Genomic DNA, 20774 nt, shown 5'->3' with positions numbered 1-20774 from the left:
TACATGTCTGCTGATACAAATTCATCATTCATCTGATCCAGCTGTGATCAGCTGCTGTCATCATCAGGAATAGACATGGCACATGGCATTTCAGAGGAAAGGACGTCTGATTTCTCTAAAACCACACATTTCCTTGTTTCTTCTCTCCTCGCATGATTTCATTCCCCTCTTTTCATTTCTAAGTTTGCACATCCTCAGTTCCTTTCCTTGCCTCTTCTCCTGGCATCTTGGTCCCACCCACCTGAGATGCAAGCGGAGGAGGTGAGGTAACAGGCATTTAACAAAAAGAGACATCCTTGCTTCATTCTCCATCATTTTAAAATGACATCAGTTAAGTATGAGGCACAGCTTCATCATCTGTCCATTTTTTGTGATTGCCCACTGCTGTATTTTATGATCTCTGTCAAATGAGCATGATGGTTTTCATGACAACTTACATACTTTTTATTAAATTCACAAGGTGACATAATGTGAAGGAATGTACAAATGTCATGCATTTTTTACCACTTACACACAAAACAAACACACAATATTTTATTTTCTGAGGCACTACATTTGTTCGTATAAAAAGTATCATACAAATACTAGAAAGTAAAGTAAAACTGACCTCAAGTGCGAAACTGTTTTCTCAAAAATGATTTAAAATGAAGTTCATAATTTTTCATATATGAACATGAAATCTAGATTTACTTTTGTAATATACCTATAATATTTAAGGCCTTACCATTGTTTCATTTTGCGAGTGCCTGAAGTTATTTCTTTCAAAACCTTTCATCCAGTAAATATAAAGTATGTTTCATCATGTAACTATTTCTTGACCAGGAGTGATCACTTGAGTACGACAGTTATGTACATTATCTATCAGACTATCTTGTCTAATTCTTTTTATGAAACATGCTTACGTCACTCATTAATCTGCATCGACAGAGTACTGCGTTTTTATAGTTAAACATTATATTTTTGTCTGACAGCAGTGTCCCATTGAAGAGGGTTGTAACGGAACTGGAAATATCTGAAATTGGATTTCTTGTAAACTCCCGACGTCCTAAAAAGTCCACTGGGCTTGGTTCAGCCCTGAGGGTTACAGGAAGTTGTAGCTGCCATGTTTAGCTGCTTTGTTGTAGATTCCTTGTAGGTTTCCTGCAGATTTTAGCCTGTGTTGCCAAGTGTTGCAATGGAACCGAGCTGGAGTACGTTTTTATTTCAAGTAAGTGGAACTGTGCAATAGTAGTCTGAGAAAGTACATACACGATTACGAAGTAGGGTAAATGGTGTTAGGCAAATGTTTTTTATATCACTTTCTGGAATTAATTAGAGTTAGCTAAGCAAAACAAAGGTGTTAGCGTTAGCCTGCTAGCCAGCTCGACTGTGTGGTTTGCTGTAGCAAACTGCTAAACAGCTTTATCGAACCCGAGACCTCCGGCTGTGTCTGGTCTACAGAGCTCGGAGAGTGTCCAAGGCCGTCTCTTGGTGTTGGCTAAATTGTCTGACCTCTGTATCATATCGTAGTGTGGGGTTTGTCTCAGTCTGCACACAAATACCGTGAAGCTAATTTCTATTGCCATTGCTGTTGATGCGCGCGCGCTAACAAATTAGCTAGCAGTTCGAGCTATTGCTGTTGCATGTAGGCGAGCTAAGCTAATTGGGTAACGGTTTAGCTAACCAGGGTTGTCAGCGCCGTAGCATTCATCGCTACAATAACGTTACAGATAACAGTAATTTATTGGGAGCTTTTATTTCGTTCTAAACTCTAGGCAAAGGCAACTGAAGTGCTTTACGATAAGGCACACAAGACATCTGTCCGTTGCGAAGAAGTTAGCTGACGCTAACACTGTAAATTGAAAGCTACATAACACGCGGAGAGCAGCTATTAAACCACACTCAAGACTCAAACCATTCCGTTTCAACCACAAATCCGGAGCCACGGATCGCAAATATGATAATAAATTATGTAAACTCTCAGTCACTATAGACCCGACACCTAAATTTATATACGTCAGCCAGCACGTATGTAGTCTTGTGTAGTGTGTATAACGTGTAACGTGGCCTTTTGATAAAGCAACAAAACAAAACATAATGTAGTATGCTCAACTTGTTTTAAGAACGTTCCCAGATTGTGCGAAGGAACTCATTTTGACACACGTCCTATACACCAAGTGTCCAACGTAAGGTTAAATGTTACGTTTGTGGCCCTGCATCTCCGTGGCTGTGCAAATAATGCTGAGAGAATTATTTCACGAGCGGTGGCTTCGTGAAAATAAATGGGTGCTGAGTAGGTAATTTAGTAAACTGTATGCAGAGTTGATTAAAAGACTTCATACAGTACATAAATTGGTCAGTAAGGTAGTGCAGTCTTTATTTGCTTTAACTGTTTTAATGGACTTTTAGTTGAAATCTGCTCCTGACAGGAGCTGTTTGTGTGACTGCAGTCAGTACAAACTGTTTGTGCTGATTGACAAGCCAGTGTAACTTATTAAATCTGTTTTTTGGCAAGTACTGACAAAATTCAACACAGTTGTGCTACTACAGAATATAATACAATTACAGTACATAACAATTAGGTTGCAGTTACCTGGTAGACATATACATCTTAATAGTAAGAGTAGTTTCTCCTGCTCTCTGAAAGTTGCCTTTTGAGGAATTAAATCCTATTAATGACAGTTATAAAAGTCTTTTTATTTTGTTTTGGCAATGGGAATATTTACACAGGAATGTGGGTTTTCTTTATCAATAGGGTTATTTTACATTACTTTTTCAGTAATGTTCCTGATAAATCCATCAGTTTGATGGTTCGTAGGACACTGAATGCTACAGTCCCCATGAGCCTTGTCAGTGTTGACTCGGGAGAGGGTAGCAGTCAAAGCTGTGAAATCCAGTTCCTGCAGATTTTTCAAACTTTCATAGCTGCAGAGACAAACACAACACTGCACCAGAATGTACTCTGTACAGAGAGTAAAACCAGGGATTCATAATTGTTCCAGGATTCACTATATTAATTAAAATGGCTAAACATCGCTGGTGGCTTTACTGGCATTGCAGCAGAATGTAAAACTGTGTGACTGGAGGTTTCATACAGCGGAACCCTCAGGAACTTGTTGGTTACCAAGTGATGAATTAAGTACTTTTTGTAAGCCTGATCATTTGTAGTGTGTCGGATTAGAGTTGCTGTTGATCAGGAGATGCTGTAAGGGGAGGCTGAAAATGATTCTTTGATTATTATTATTATTTTTTTTTTTTTAAGTTTGGCAGGAATTTAATTTGCTGTATTCAAATACCAAAATTTGATGCCCCTTAGTGCTGTGGCCCACTTTGCAGAATGTGTTTCTTAATCCTTTTTTTGTTTTTTGTTTTTTTTATAAAGCTATTTGAAATGCTATGTTACAAACACTCACAGTGGTTGATTTCACGATGCTTCAGTTACCATGGTATTTGTCATATTTGCATAGCAAGGCTCACTGTCTGTGTAGCCTACTACTTGGCTCTGCTGTTAAAGAGGTGCAGCAGTTAATGGTTACTATATGCCACTTAAATTTGTAGCCTATATATGATTTTATGTGGTTTAATGGCAGACATGGCCACAATACTTAGAATTGGTGTGTTGGGGACATGGAGACTATTAAGGGGGCTTATTAATTAGGGTCCACTGGCTTCAATGATGCAGCATTCTAATGAACTTAATTTGTTTTTTATTCTCTGTTGTCACTGTTGTGCTGGGGGTTGAAAGGGTTGAAGTTGCTGTCAGACCATGGAGCTGTTGGAACTGTCCAAATTATTCACTATTTGTTGTCCATATTGTGCAATATTGTAATTAACAAGGTATTTTTGAAGAGTTGTTGTAACAAACATCTTTGGCAGCACAATTATTAGCTAAGGAGTATTTCTCAATGCAGCAGAAAAAAATTAATTAAAAACAAGTAATCCGTATATTATGGCATCAATCAGAGACAGATTTGTGGAAATTCTATCAGATGAAACCATGGTGTGTTATAGTGAATCCATACCCTGCCCTACAGTGACAAAACAATGACTGGATTAGTTTTATTTGTACTATTTCTTGTTAATTTCCATGCTCCGAACTCTTTCTCAGTACTTTTTATTTTGGAAGGGACCTCACCCTTCACAACAGATTTCTATCAAAGTCATCAGAGCAGCGTGATAGAACAGCATGCTGCTCTCCTTGTTCTTGCTGAGAAAGAGAGCATTTGGCTGTCTTTGACTTGCATACACATATGCTAGGAGAAATGCTAATTGCAGTAATGATTCTAGTCTGAGTGCTGCTATAGTGTGGCGGATATAAAAGCAAGTAGACAACCTGTGACGGCCCCCAGCTTCCCCCTCCAAAAAGCTAAAACACATAGCTTGGCCACCTTCACTAAGTAGGGCCAGCAGCTGAAGAGCCCCCCCCCCCCCCCCCCCCCGAGTGCATCAGTGCTTGCATTTGTGTCATCCATCCTGGCCCCCTCAGACTCCCAGCTGACTTGGTTGGAATGCTTGGCTGAACCTGAAAAGCCATGGGTTAGGTCTTTAACCATGCTCATGGTGATTACAATAAAGAACAAGGCTATCAATCACCATATCTCTGGGCTGACCTGTTATAAAGTTGCTGGTTACAATCTCTGCTTTCTCCCTGGCCAAAATATTCATACAAGCCCCCAGCGTCTGTTCGTCCTATCCCATTGGGGATCTGCCATGACAAATTGGACAATGCCTGCTAGCAGCTGCAGACTTAAGATGTCCTCCGTACACAGTTTTTTTTTTTTTTTTTTTTTTTTTTAAATAAACTGCCGTTGAGTTACATTTTCTGTGCCTATCATTGCTTTAGTTATTTGAGGGGCACATTTTTCAATTCTATATGGTCTATGCAATTTTTAATTTGGGTTTCCAGACTTTGAGATGCATGATTTTGTAATTTCATAAATCCCTCTGCAGAGCTCCTGCGCCACTGTCCTTCCCCAAACTAGTATAATTGTAGTTTGGAATTGCAGAAGACTTAAGACATCAAGTACAAGTATTAATTTCCAAATTGTTGAAATGAAGAAGGGGTCAGAATATACTTTAGTTAAGTGTATAAAAACTGGTAATATATGTTTTAAAATGTTTGTATTTAGTTGTGTTGAGTTACTTGTTTATTAGGTGCATCTGTACAATTATAATGCAATCCAATACATGAATTGACCTCTCGTAATTGTCATGTCTGAATGCTCTTTTTTCCACGTACATGAAGACATATTAGACACCTTTTACTTTTAATGCAGTCCAGTTTAACATGCACCCCTTTGGAAAAGTTAGTACATGTTTCCATGTGGAATTATCTGAGAAGTGTGTTGAGGTATTTACTTTCTTCTCAGAAAACACCTTACATACTTCATCCATTTCCTTTGCCAATTTGGATGTATTAGTATGTTCCTGCCCTTTATTTGCATTTTCACATGGGGCACATGGGGCCCTATAAAATTAAAAATTTTCTGCAATCTGTGTTTTAAGATTTAGGCAACACTTGCCAAAGAATGTCTGATTGTGATGGATGAGTAAAATTTGAAACAGAAACAGTTAAGTAACAGTTAATTTGATGTAACACGAATGGTCAATGTAAGGTGATTCATTCTCATGGTTAGACAAGGGGTAGGATTAGGCATCTCAACAACATTTATTTAGCTGAAAACCCAAAGTATGTTATTTAAGTACAACAGTCTATCAAGTACATTTAAATATGGCAGCAACAGACACAAACCAATGTGGCATGCAGTAGAGGGGGCTTTCCTGTAACAGCAAAACCAGCTGAGACTACTAGGCTGTGTGAGACTACACAAAAAGCTACGTGAAAAAACACATCCCAGCTACTGCACTGGGTATTTAATAGGCTTCAAATGATGCTTAACACTCACACAAATTCTCTTGGCTGTCCCTCAACATTACATATGCCAACATTCATCTAGCCTGTGGGTCTGCAATAGATGCTGCCAACCACATTAGCTAACACAAAATTCAAGATGCTAACCAGCAACATAATTAACAAAAGCAACATAAAAATGGTAAAACTTACAGGTTCTAATTATAAAGGTGGTATTGATCCATCATCAAGCTTTAGTTTTGAAGCAAAGCCTCCCTTATATTGGCCCTGAAAGCTGCCTAAGTAAAATAATTAGCACACACATATAGCCTAAGGGTTTCCCAGTTGCTGTGGGGATGTTCCCATCAAGTTAATCCACTGGGCCTTCACTTCCTTTAATGGTGGGAGTAGATGAAGACTTATGTGTTCGATCTTGCAGCCAACAACAGAGATAAAGTCTGCATCATGTCTTTCATTTCACTTATTTTGTAACTTGTTCTGGAGTGTTTTGTATATGTCTGTGGAGTGTGTGGAAACCAGGATATCTAAAATGTAGCATGTCTGCTGTCCTGATTTTTTTTATTTTGCATTGAAAAACTTCTTTTTGGTGTTTTAAGGATGTGTATGAACATCATTTTACATGGCTCTGTCTTTCTCATTCCAGCAGGCCAATGAGGCTCTACATCACCAGCACCAAGTAGCCGGGAATAGCCTCTTGCCTTTGCTCAGTTCTGGAACAGAGCCACCTGATCAGAAACCAGTGCTGCCCATTCCTCTGGATCAGAAACCCCCTGTCAGTGCTGCTGAACTTCTGAAAGACAATGTGGCTAGTGGGACTGGTGGGGGTGGTGGTGGAGGGCCTCCAGTAGCCGTGGTCAAAAAGGAACCTAAATCAAAGACGCCCTTCATCTGTGGCTACTGTAACAAGGCTTTCCGAGACAGCTACCATCTTCGGCGGCATGAATCTTGCCACACTGGCATTAAGATGGTTTCGCGGCCTAAGAAGACACAAACCGCCCCCACCATGGTGCCACTAATATCCACTGTACCACGTGAGAATAGCGGAAACCCTTCATACATTACTACTGTAGCTGGTATCCTGACTACAGCCACCACATCAACATCAACAGGCACTAGCATCATGAGCCCAATGCAACACCATCAGCAGCAGAGCATTCCTAAGAAGCCCCCCAAACCGGTGAAAAAGAATCACGGCTGCGACATGTGTGGTAAGGCCTTCAGAGATGTGTACCACCTCAATCGCCACAAGCTGTCGCACTCTGATGAGAAACCGTTTGAGTGTCCCATCTGCCAGCAGAGGTTCAAGAGGAAGGATCGCATGACATACCATGTCCGCTCCCATGATGGTGGAGTTCACAAGCCTTACATCTGCTCTGTCTGTGGGAAGGGCTTCTCCAGGTTTGTAGACATCTTTTTTTTTTTTCTACTGACCTTATTTTTCATGAGCTCTTTGCTCAAAATACTGAAGATCTGATCTATTACTCAAAGCAAATTTGCTTAAATTAAGCTATTAATCTTAAATTATTGATAAGACTAATATAATTTTAACTGAAGAATGCGACTCCTGACATTGACATGATGCACTCTGCTAGAAAAAAAGACTGATCACTGTTCACTCATTTGCATAGCGTTGCTATAGAGTGGAGGTTCCTCCCTCACAATAGATCTTTGGCTCTGTACAGACACTGGCATGCAGAGAACACTTTATCCAGACAACAGTATTTTAATTTTGTCCTCTTAACAAGTTGCAGAGTTCATGTCGATTAGCATCACTGATATGATCTGCTGCCACAAGTGTTTTCATTTTAAATGGTGGTGCTGTGTTGTGTTATTTGTATAGGATTTATAGTGTACCTCATGTACTAAGCAATTAGTTTACAGTTTTGTCTTGTAATTTTTCTTGTCTGACATGACACAATGAACTGTAAAATTGCAAAGAAAATTGTGACTTTGTGTTTTTCTGTGATGAATTTTGATGTAGATTAAGTTGGCTATAAACAACAAATAAAAAGCCTTATTGTTGTAAGTTATTTATATGTGGAACACAAGAGCCATGTTAACAAGCATTGTGCAAAATAAAGGATTCAAGTATTTAGTGTTTTACCTCAGACACATACACTGGTCTGAGCATCTCTAGTCTGAGTGGAGAAAGATAGGATAAAATGCATGTGGCATAGCTGTCAACCAAATATGATGGTGTCAACATCATGATTGAGTTGTGTGTCTTGATTTAAATTTTACATTTTTACACTGTTCTAATGTGTTATGTGCATGAAATGATGCTACAGCCAAAGCGGAAGGATTTACATTTTCTTTCTTGTCTTCATCTCACCCTGCAGACCTGATCACCTAAGCTGTCATGTCAAGCATGTCCATTCCTCAGAGAGGCCCTTTAAGTGCCAAGTAACGGTAAGAGTCATGACTCAGCACAAACATGAAAGCAAAATGCAGAAAGGAGACATTACTGATACATGATGATCAGCATCATTGAGAACTCTAAGGCTAGATCAGACAATATTAGCTGCCACCCTGAAGCTGCCACCCGGACAACCATTGATAAAGGTCTTACAGTTGCAGGGCTTCAGACTAAATTTTTCCACAAGTAGCACCGGTGCTCCCTACTGAAAAGCACCAGCACAAAAGTTTGGAGCGCCACTGCAATCAACATGCAACACAGCACATTCATATTTTTTCAGGCTTAACTATATGACTGCTAATGCTTTGGTAATAAATAGACAGAAATAATGATGTGCTATTTCATTTTAAAGGAAGTCACAAAGTGAAGTAGCTTTAAGCGCTTTAAGAGAGTCATTTTATATAAAGTAGTATAATATAAAAGCATCACCATAACACCATCAGTTAATAAAGAGGTTTAAAGTTTTAAAATAGTGTTGAAACTCTAGTGTTTTCCGCTTTGTTTACTGGGATACAGGCTGTATGTGTAGTATACAAGTATTTGTGTTGGGATAGAGTGTTTGCTTTGCTGTTTCTCTATTTATGAGCATATGTATTATTGTATATTCCTTGTAATGCTGACTGTATCACACACAAAAACATTGAGGTGGTTGAGAGGAAGTTCTTCAAGTGTCCCACTAAATCCAAGTAACAGACATTGGGGTTACTGGAGAGATAGCCATCCATCAGATAACTGCTACTGCTGTGTACAGTGACACTTTTGGGCAATTTGTACAATAGATTTGGTTATCACTCTTGATTTGGAAATAGATCTGGCAAGTAGAGCTGGCTGTAAAATCTGAAGGTTAAACAGTATTCATTGGAGAGGGAGAGAGAAAGACATGGTGAGTAGTTGAGTATGGATAGAAGTGTAATCATGATACAAAAACTTTCTAAACTCAGTGTTACTCTACAGTTCTGTTTATCAGTTGAGTGTATGAACTCACCTGTAGACTAACAAACATTCAGAGTGATGGCTGACTCACATGGATGTGTCCAATGTGGGTTGAATGCACATTGGTAGGTCTGTGTTACATACGTTTTGTGTGTGAAATGGCTGTATCCTCATTATGCTGGATTTTTCATGGGTCACCTCTCTCACCAATGTCCAGGCGCCATCTCACTCCCTGTTGGGGTAGAGGGGGGTGGATAGGGCCTCACAGGTACAGTAACAAGCGAGTTGCGCAACAACCACTTCTGTACCCTGTTGAGGACATGGATCAGATGTTTGGAAGTAGAATGTTTTTTTTTTGGTTGTTTTTTAAAGTGGGGGGGGGGGGGGCATATTAGTCATGCATGTGCTTTAATTTATAAACTTTTAGCAGCACTGTTTCAAAAAAAGCATGACTTAGTGTGGAGTCCTGAGTTGCCCTGTAATTTTTAGAATTTGTGACAGAACATCAATTGAATTGAGCTTGAAAAGTGTTGCCCACCTCTCTGTACTTTTTGGCAGCATTGTATCAGAATGGAAAGATTTTTAACTTAAGCAAAGAGCTTCCAGATTTTTTTTTTGCTGATCGTAAGAATTCCAGTCACACGTTCAGGTTCCTCAGATGTTCAGAGAGCGAAAGAGAGGAAAAAATCAAACAATATTCACTGATTCTCTGTCCCAGGCCTGTACCTCCGCCTTTGCTACCAAAGACCGTCTGCGCTCCCACATGATTAGGCATGAAGGCAAAGTGACCTGCAACATTTGTGGCAAAATGCTGAGTGCTGCCTACATCACAAGTCACCTCAAGACGCACGGCCAGGCCAGCTTCAGCAACCCATGTAACAATAAAGGTAGGTGACATGTCAGAACTTATTGGATATATAATTTGTCATGATACTGATCTGGGTTTTCAATCAATACTCCACTCATTTAGCAGTGATTTAATGTATAGGGAACTGAACTATACATTACCACTGCCTCAATGGCAGCTCCAAAAGTCAGTAATTCCTCCATTCAGGGCCCTAACTGAACTTTGTGGCACTACTGCATTTCAGATTATAATGCAGGGCTGATTTTTTTCATCTTGGAATTTCTGTGTTGGCAGTCTGTAGAGATGAATTGAAGTCTTTGTCATTAAAAGCTGTTAAGGGCATGATGATCAATTCCAATTGAATATTATTAGAACTTTGACCTTGTTGTTGGAAGATTGTTGAAACTGATACACATTTCTGCTTGTTTTAACACTGTCTGCTGGGTGGTATTCCTTTTTTACTCAATCATTAACATAAGTATTTGTGGCACTAATCACTTAAATGTGTGTATTAAAATGAGACATAGATTTGTTCTGAGGTAGGCTGTCTCACAGTTGAGCAGATGAGACTTATCAAAGATGACAGTAAGTATAAAATGACAAAAATTTCACAAACCTCAAAAAATTGAGTGTTTTTAATATAATGACTACAATCAATGCTTTTGCACACCGGGCTGAAGTCTGACTGAACACAGCCTTATTTAACTCTCCTTGAACTGACGCCCAAACTCCCAGCTAGTGAGCATTTTAAATAATTTAACACATACAATTTAATTGACATGTCACTCAAAAATGTAAAATAGTACTTAGGAAAAAAATAATGTTCTGACTGCTAGATCACACATGATATTTAAAAAAAAAACTCCCAATAATGAACCTTAATCCCTGGTCTAGTCTGACCGTATCTGGCTTACTTTGTCTTGCTAAATATTTGCATTTCTTCATTAGCTACTTGTTAATTTCCTCTTGTGTTTGCTCCACTGGTGGGATTGGCGGTCCATCCTTACTTTTGGAAAAACTGCATTCTTTTGGTTTTGATGGTCTAATATAATGAGCTAAAAGAGGCTGAAAGCTGTGTAGAACCCCATGATGGTTTATGCATATTCTCATTACGACTGGCAGTGTTGGCAACCCCATCACATAACTGGGAGTCATATGATTATATGATCATAGTGTTGATTTCAAAAATATTGCTTAATGTGTCTTTAACCATCCACAACAGAGTACCTCATCTTTGCTAGATTTCTGATGCACAATTCTCCTCCCGGACCTTTCCATGGTAAAATACAATATGGTCCCAATTAACAGAGGTCTGAGAGTAAAATCAAACTCTTTTAAAGCATAACGCTCTACTTCATATTTTAATACACTAGGGTGTAGTTACTTGAGTGGAGCCTGTGAAAACAAGTGTGTACTGTCTTCTGTGGCTCTGGAGGAGCTTTGTCAAATCACCATGGGCTTGGAAACTAGAGGTGTGGATTCTGAGAGGTGTGTGTTTACCAGGCAGAGAGGACAAAAAAAAACAAGGATGTTTTCAAGTTGCATTGATTGATGTGATCCAGCAATTTTTGAGTTTGACCCATACTAAGGACTACAAATCTCAGTCTTCAATGCTTCCATTATGACCATTTTGTTTTTTAAATTCTGTCCTTTGTATATTCCTCAACTTCATGGAAGTGCAATACTAAATCACTGGAGTACTCATTAGTAGAGGAGATGTATTAAATTTTATATGTTGTCGACTAGTGCCCCCAAGGAAAGCTGCCTGGAGACTTTGATGTCTTAATGCAGGAAGGCTTATTGATGCTCGGCCGAGGAGAACCGAGAGATTATCAACACAGTGTGAACTCTGCCTGATGCCACCTCAATTCTGAGTAATGCTTCCTGTGATCAGTCCTTTGTCTGAGCTGGGAGCGCTAGATCTGATTCATGCCCAATTATGGTCATTCTTCAGGCAATAAGAATATGTGTGATCAATTGATTGGCCCTCCATATCTAAAACAAGGAACTATGCTCGTCCACTTGCCGCAGCTCAAATTGATATGGGTGACCCTATTTCGTGTTTTGCATTTGGCATAACATTCCTTTTGAAGTGACTATGGCGCCCTTTGAAAGTGAAGATATGTGTTTGGTTTGTTGTTTTGATTTTGGTTTCAGGGATAGCTGCAAAGAAGCATAGCTTTTGTTTCCCTACCTCACTAGAAGCTGTGAAGCCCATCATAAAATGTCTTCACACCCCATTCTCATGCCACATACACACAACTTGACCATGCCAACTGTTGAATCTGACTCCCAAATGATAGCACTGCTGCCCTGTGCTCTTGTAACCCAATATGTGTCTGTATTTCTGAATAGGCATAAGTGACTGGCAGTGGAACCACTCAGGGCCACGAAAAGGTAATCCAGTAGTTAGTAGCAGAAACCCCAAAATACTCAGTTATAACCTCTGCAAAACATAAGTGGCCAGTTTTTCTTCATGTACCTTGTCGCTCAACTACAGAAGCATCTCTTGTCTCTGAGGGCTGGTGTAATTCAGGTTCTTCTGTTTTAAATATATAGAATTTTGCTAAGCTAAGGTTAAATTTCATAAAGCAGGATCAGTAGATCATTTAAACTAACCGCACTCTGGACCAAAACACTAAAGGTAGATGCACACTACCTGGCCTTTCATCAGAGGTCATCTTATATTACCCAATTGTCATTTCTGTCTTGACTTTGACCAGATTCATAATGTGGATTGTGCAACCACCTACTCTTCAGAACTACCTGTTGTAATTTGCAAACGTTCAATAAAAATTGGCATATCCCAGTTGAGATCAGGTCAGAATGACCAAGCAGCCTGCTGACCATCTCTCAGCATATGTGAGTTAAGCTTCTAATGACTCTGTGATGTGCTGGTCCTGAACTCATCTGGGATGGTCAAATTGGCAGTCCTGCAGCGTAGTGTGCATCCAGCCTCACAGAGCTTAAGATGTCATACATAATGTGTTACTGTTTACAATGAAAGTTTTGAATTAAAACAAATAGACAGTTAGCTGGTTAGTCTATTGATCCTGCTTTTTGAATTTACCCCTCAGGTGAGTTGACGGTAGGAGAGATTTTAAAAAACTCCTTCCAAGTCCTAATTGACAACTCTCACAAAGGTAGGTTTCTTCAACAATATTACCACAGTTGACATAACGTATTAATGATGTATTGACATTTTCAGTGACCCAGCTAAACAGCCAAGGAGCATAGAGGGCTGTTGGCTTTCCCTGTTTTGGAGAGGCAGTACATTTCTACAAGGTTTTCCAGCCCTAAATTTACTCTTGTCTGTTTTTTGACAGATGCCAATAATGTGCACAACAACTCGGCCACTACGACACCAGTCACTAACTCGGCAGCCATCACCTCAGCTGTTAACCGCGGTGGCAATGCCAGCAATCCTGTCACCATCGCTGCTCAGATGAACATCGCCACCAGCACGGTCAACATCACATCACCGGTCAACCTGCAGCACCCTGTCACCATCACTGGACCTGTGAACTTGGCCTCCGTCAACATCCCTACAACAGCACACATGAATATCGCCCACCCAGTGGCTATCACTACTCCCATGCCCATGAATATCACCGGGCCACTCAACATTGCCATGAGGCCCATGGAGAGCATGCCTTTTCTATCCCAAGTCCTGCCATCCTCCCCTCCTTGGTAGAGCTTTTTTTTTAGCCCATGTGTGAGCCGATAATGTTTTAACTGCCTAATAATGGATAGGCCTGTCAAATTTTAGTACAATGTTCCTTTAAGTGGGTTGATAGTGTATTAAACTTAAAAAGGTGATAACTAACATAATACAACCACAAAGATGGTAACTGATGATTCTCATTTGCAGGCGTCGTTGTTACGGCATAATTTGTCAGTTGTGAATTTTAATTGTATTTATAGAAGAAAAAAATGTTTCAAATCCCCTTAATCATGATACAAAATGAATTGCTTGGTTTACAGTCACTCTAGGGTCATTGTAGATTATTGGCCTCCATATGCCCTTCACAGGAGAACTAGTCTAAAGACTGGCCTATTTTACAGATGGGCAACATGGATAAACTCTTCCATCATAGTTTGTGTATTTTTTAATATTTTAGATAATGTAATATAGGAAATTTCCAGAAATTTCATAGAGAAACGTTTTATTGACACCAGATGGGAGTTCTTGGCTAACCCAGTAAAATCAAAGTACTTCATCACATTGATGCAAAAAATTCTGTAAATCAAATATCACTATAAAGCAGTCCTGCACATGGATTTGCAACATTGCCCACACTGGCCTAATACACCAAAAGGGAAGATCAATGTAAAAGATATGGCAAAATTTCTGACTGATAACATTTTTATACCTTAAATTACATAATGTCATGTTGCATAACCCTAGTCTGTGGTGTTACTCACAGCTAGTTGGCCACACTGACCAACTCTTACCTACTCAGTTGGGTTTCCGAAGGCCAAGTCAGTCTAAAAAAAAAAAAAAAAAACAAATTTGGTCTGACAAAAAAAATCATAATTTGATGTTATTTGCTATTTATTCTATAGCTATCAACTCTGTCATATGATAGTGTCATCATATGGAGGGTAGAGGACTGTAATGACTGTGTTCAATGATGATCTTAAGTGTCCATGCAATTGAACCCCAATCTCCATCTGCAAGACCATGACATGCAGTTAAAAGCTCTAAAAACAAGCTAGCGAGTGATCCTAACATTCAGATCATTTTGTCAGACTATCTCCAATGTCAAGAATTAACTTTCACAGTTGGATAAACTCATTTCTTACCTCGTGACTGCTTAAATTATCTGAATGATGTCACAAACTGCCGAAGACTTCAGATAATTTCTTTCACATGCCAATGTGAAGTAAGCCATGATGCGGATAAGGGTGTATGTTTGAAAGGTGATGTTTTTTGCAGAGCCTGTGTAAATATACCATTTTATGCCAAAGATTTTGTAAGTTAAGTGTGTCTCCCTGAATGCTATATATTAAAAGATAAGGAAAAACCCCTTTAAACATCATTCGGACATGGGACACTTAATTCTCAAACTTAGAGTAATGAAATCAGTACCTTCAGCCGCCCACCCCTCATTACTCCATTGTGTTACCAACTCTGGAACAGTGTGGGGAGGTGGTGGGCTCTCCAACATCTACTGGTGTTTACCCAGTTATGTTGAAATGTTTTCTCTTTCTCAATACCCCTTATATTATTGCAATAATAATTCAACTTCATGCATCAGTTTAATACATACAATACAATGTGTACATTATTGTTAAATGCTTGCAGTACTGGAAGGTTATCACAACAACAAATTTCATTATATTTTCAAACCAAAATAGAATTTTCTTCCACTTTGATGCGGTTTAAAATTATTGGGCAGTTACTACAATATTAGCTGCTACATGTTCACCCATTTTGTGTTTGTATTTATCCCCTTGCTGACCCCTTTTTCCAAACTTGAATAGTGTATTTTACTATGACAGGTAGTTGAGGGTGAGCCGGCTCATTGCATTAGTGTTGGCAGTAACACAATATGCTGTGGAGAAGCAAACCCTTTTAGAGCCCCTTTTCAACATTCATTAAATTCTTTTTAGCCACTGAAGGACAGTGTAGGTCTTCTAAAGGTGCCCAGTTGAAAATGATTTCCTTAACTAGGCACCTGACTTCATACATTTGGGAAGCGCGATACCTTACTATACCTAAGGCATTGTTTAACAACTCCTTAAAATGGAAGTATATTGCTGGAGTAGTTCTTAAATGCTTCCTCTTAAGGCAAATTTAGTTTCATGTTCTTTTTTCTATTGTTCTTTTAGTGGACTTATCAGTGTTTGATAGTTTATGTACTTCAAATTTTAATTACAAACAAACAAAGCTTCCATTTCGGGGAGGGTGAATGATATCGTGGATTTCACTGATGGTTCAGAGGCTGTTTAGATCAACCGTCAACTCCCCACTTGTGTGTATTTTAAAACAGCTGGAAACCAGTCACTTGTCACTGCGGAATGCTCTACACACAAATTTATCTGTGACAGCTGTGTGGGAATTTTTGTATGTATTTATATTAGGACATGGCAGTTGAAGGTACAACAAACGGGAGCTGTCTCGTACTGAAAGCATGTCTCTTAGGTTTTGCCCTTAAAATGGCAGTATTATCAAAGGTCAAATGATTTTAAATTTTGATAACTGAGGGCTTTTTAACTGTAGAGGTCAAGAGAGCCAAAACGCGCTCAAAAGCAGTCCCAAAGTTAACTTTTGTGGTATGTTCAGTTGGTTAGGTTGTTTACTTTAACAGGTATTGGATCCCATCACTGTCAGTCAAACTCAGGAAGGTTACTGAGAAAAGTCTTTTAACACCATGTTCAACAATTTACACACTGACCATTTCTTTGTAAATATGAAACACTAATTTCATTGCCTTTTACCTGTGGGAGAGGGAACCTCTCTCTACTTACCACAGGCTAGTAATGCAAGAACTATATCACCTCTGATGTGGCCGTCCATCCAGGAGAGGACAGAGAAATTAGAGACTAATTAGGGAGAGGCTGGTGCCCAAAAGGCTGAAAGCCAACAATTTATCCTACTTACAAGTATGGCTTGATGTAGCTCATGTTGTCAATACCATACCATTGTTGTTCAAAAACTATTGAAAATACATGACGGAGCCATGCAGTTGAATTGGTTGACATGCTGCTTCGGTGTAGTTTATTCTCCCCAGATTGTGAAACAAGCTGGTTCCCAGTGCTTGTCATCTGCTCCACACAGATTCTTTCAGAATCAACCCAGCTAATGCTATTCTCATTAAAGGAACATGTCACCCAGTGCAGCGATATGGCTCTTGTTTGTATTTGTATTTGGAAAGCAGTACAGTTCTGTGGTACAGTGTCAGCAATATCAGGCTGTAACTACACAGATCATACCTGTCAGCAGGACAAACTGATGGTTGGTCGTCTTAATTATAAATTATTAGAAAGAGACAATAACTCCAGCCTTATCCCTTTTTAAGATACGTTTTCTCTGTAGGTCTCGCTTGCATAGCTCAGTGTTGTTGTTGTTTTTTATTTATTTATTTTTTTTAATCCTGACAGTTTATCTTTACTGGAAAATTGAGGCTGTGATCACAAAGGAGGCTTTATTTTTATTTTTCCGTTCAAAGCTCAGGTGTACCCAAAAGAGCAAGATGTCAGAGGGTGGAAGCAGCATTAGTCATGCTGCTTAGCAACACAAGGGTTGACAGTTTGCAGCCTTGTACATCCAGTGACAAGTAAAATTGTGACCTTGCCCCAGCAAGTTGCAGCCCCACATCTCTCCCTGTGTGGATATTTGCATGCATGTTACTGCATAAATGAGTGCATTCAATAATTCCATTTTCATACATGCTTTCTGTGTGAAGTCATTACTGAGAATGGGTGAGAATGAAGTGGCAACCACAGACGTGAATAATGATAGGGCCAGAATGCACCTCCTCATTAAAACATCAGTGATGGCACTTGCTATATAAAATAAAAAGATTTTGGGTGATTTGGGCCATTGCAAAAGTCACCTGTCCTCTTCTTGTGCACCACAACTGTCTTGTGGTGTTAGCTGTACTACTAAGACAAATATCAGGACACCATGTGTATTGCTTTCTTGCCAGTTGTACTGACTGGAATAAGAAACCTGGCTCTTGATCAGGCCTAGTATGTCTAATGGATCCTGATTCCAGTTGTACTACACATTGGTTTTATTTGGGTGTTTCATAAATAAGTACAGGGGTTCATTGTGCATTCAGCTGACATAAATAGGCCTCTGAAGGTGGACACCTTGATGCCATAGAAGACCATAACATTAGCAGATAAAGGTCATCCGTCATGTGAGCCCACAGAGAACCAGATACTTTGAATGGGAAAATGGTCAGAGGATCTCTGAGATGAAATGGTGAATAGGCCACCACAGTTGCCTGTGTTATTCAGCTGTTTGAGGAGATGATGATGTATGCAGTGTATCAGTAGAATGGACCGTCTACCTCCAACCTTGGGTGCTGATGTTTGCATGGTCAGGTTCATCATTGAAACGCTGAAGGTCTGTCACTGTATATTTGGCAGTTGTCAGGGCAAGAGCTGAACAGGTGGTTTGTTTGTTTTTTGGTCAATGAGTGTAAAAGAATTATTTTTACAAAGAAGGCTGTATGACATGTCATCTGACCATGTCTAAAGACACAAGTGTTTCTACATGTTCTGAAAGGCCATACTGGAAGGCATGGTGAAAAGCATGCCATCATAGCTGCCTCCTGACTTTGATCCACAGCCCAATCTCTTGAAGAACTCTGTCTTTTGCATGTCTATGTGGCCTCCATGTCACGAATCATATTAATGGGGATAGCTGACCACATATTCAGACACTCTCCTTAAAAGGCATTCATGGTGTTGCACTTCATTGTTCCCATGAAAAGTAACAGGTAGTTGTGTGACAATTTAAGAAGAGTACAAAACCCTGCCTACTGTCACACCTTCACACACTTGGCCCATCACTGTGAAAAGTGGGTGTAGTAGTTGGATTGTCCTTTGAAGCATACTGAGGCTTTAATTGTAAGCTATTTAATGTGTAATATAAAATGCACATAACCACATCTCCCATTAATAGAAGACAGGGGGGAAGATCATTAATTGAATCATCTTACAGTAGCTCTATCTAGAGTCACCCAGTAAGGGTTGTTATGTGGCTAAAGTTGAGACGATCAACGTGCATGCATTGAGAACAAATTTACAGAAAGCACAAGGTCTAGAACTCCTCTGAATAGGTTAGAGACGTGTGCTAGTCATGACTCTGGAGAGTAACTGGACAAAGGGACGAACACGTTAACAAGTCTCTTTTGTGATCTCAGCCTCAATAGTTCCTGCACCAGACTTGGATACTGTCCCACAGTTCCTTTACTGTGTGTGTCTTGGGCAAGTGAATTAGTTTGTAGATGTGAAGCCTTTTTGCAGATAAAGGCCTTTTTTCAGTGCAGGAACTCTAAAGCACTTCGCAGCAAACTGTAGGTTGTGCACACTACAGAAGAGTGGTACTTAGAGGGGCATTTCTATTAGGTGGAATGAAACAATGTTTTACAGTTCACTTGGCCACATCTGCATTTTTGCAGCCCAGGTGTTTTGGCCCAATAATTTCATTGTATGCATGCCAACTATGTCCACCAAAGGAAGTGCTCTAATGTGGAATGGCATTATGATCTTGGAAATTTATTCATTTCCCATCTTCTTTTTTAATTTCTTTTCCAATGTTGCATGTGGATGACTGAGCTTGTCCAGTGTAGGTTTGAATTCAACAACAGTTATTAGAAGGCTAGTGACTTTTTATGAAAACAAAACACTAAAAAAAATTAGGGTGAAAGGAAGTTTGTTGTGTCATTTGTCCTTCTCCAGTGGCCGTAAACAAGTGTGCCTGAAATTCTTTGCAAGACTTTTCCACACGTAAATGCTTCCTCCTCTAGATGTGCTGTGTGATGGAATAGTTTTGTGAAGGTAGCCTTCATCAGTTCAGATTGCCGAGGGCCCCACATGTCTGAGAGCCAAACTATGTTGTGATTAGTTTTTTTTATTTACATCTAATGATTGTGAAGTTATCACGTTCTACTTCAGGAACAACCTTGAAACATGAATTGAGGTCTTTACTTGACTCAAGGTCATGCAAATATATCAGTGACATTTAACCATGTGGTTTAATTTTTAAAATTTGACTCCAACCTAATGTGAAAAGCAAATCTTTTATTTGGCCAAATAATGATTTGGAAGACAATTTTTATTTTTTATTTTTTGTGAAGTTTGTTTGATGAATTTGGCAGATGTGAAGGCAAATGAATGTATATCTTTGTACAAACCATTTAGTTCAGAGGACATGTTAGTTGTGACAAACACATGCAAGTAAAAAAACTTTTATAAATCTTTTTGTATTAGAACATTAACAATGGTAATTTTTGTATATACAAAAGCTAGGCTTTCTGATTAGCAGAAAGGTAAAACATTCCTACATTTTTTTTAAATGTATGTCCATTGAGAATAATTATGGAAACATATGCGCAATGTTTTATGTGCCTTTTATTTGGGTTTGTCTAAATAAAAGAAAACAATAAAACATGATTGTGGACTGTCCATGCTGAGTCCCACAGAGGAAAGTCAATACTGTCCATCTCAGCCGAATCTCCGGACTGACCCCCATGCACTCGAGACACTCTCCTAGTTCTGGAGAGATGTACTCCTTTCTGGTCTTAGTTGCTTTTCCTAGCTTTAGTTAAGGTTTCTGGGAGGCTGAGATGGTTCTGAAGTCCCTGGTCTGTGTGGATGTTTCTGATGACCAGGCTCTGCAGTGTCTTCACTGGCTCACAGTTGGCCTGCTCATGACGAAAGTGCCTCTGTGACTTTGCATATTGGAGTGGATTGTGGGGGATTTGTGCCAAATCATGGTCTGTATGTGACAACAAAAACATTTCGGTGTTTTTTTCATTCTTTATTAAACTTGGAAAATGTGCGGCTCTGTGAAGCGTGTCTTTGTTTGACATTCAGTGGTTGACTGACATTTGAATGAATGAATTTGCTGCTGTACAGTGAAAAGTAATCAGCTTACTGATGCAGTTCACAAGTATTTTATTCACTATATTGTGAAAGGTATTGTCCATGTGTGCAAGGGAAAGCATGTAATGATATTTTAGACAAAAAGTGTGTTTCTGACTTGA

The 20774-nt window shown here is 39.3% G+C and overlaps 1 protein-coding gene across 3 annotated transcripts; it reads left to right on the top strand.

Annotated features, from left to right (window-relative positions):
• The first annotated feature begins 1124 nt into the window (after window positions 1-1124).
• LOC121609382 (vascular endothelial zinc finger 1-like) lies at window positions 1125-20565 on the top strand. Of its 3 annotated transcripts, XM_041940991.1 has the most exons (7): window positions 1125-1207; window positions 6495-7249; window positions 8191-8260; window positions 9919-10087; window positions 12403-12444; window positions 13125-13190; window positions 13374-20565. In XM_041940991.1, the coding sequence occupies exons 1-7, from the start codon at window positions 1175-1177 to the stop codon at window positions 13739-13741; spliced, it is 1503 nt and encodes a 500-aa protein (XP_041796925.1). In that variant the 5' UTR covers window positions 1125-1174; the 3' UTR covers window positions 13742-20565. The 3 variants fall into 3 exon arrangements, with proteins under 3 accessions (XP_041796925.1, XP_041796926.1, XP_041796927.1); XM_041940992.1 differs by lacking the exon at window positions 13125-13190; XM_041940993.1 differs by lacking the exons at window positions 12403-12444; window positions 13125-13190.
• Window positions 20566-20774: the final 209 nt, after the last annotated feature.

The sequence above is a fragment of the Chelmon rostratus genome, chromosome 7 (assembly GCF_017976325.1).
Source record: "Chelmon rostratus isolate fCheRos1 chromosome 7, fCheRos1.pri, whole genome shotgun sequence".
Taxonomy (NCBI): domain Eukaryota; kingdom Metazoa; phylum Chordata; class Actinopteri; order Chaetodontiformes; family Chaetodontidae; genus Chelmon; species Chelmon rostratus.
Note: the sequence above shows the minus strand (reverse complement) of the source record. Positions and strands in the feature narration are given on the sequence as shown.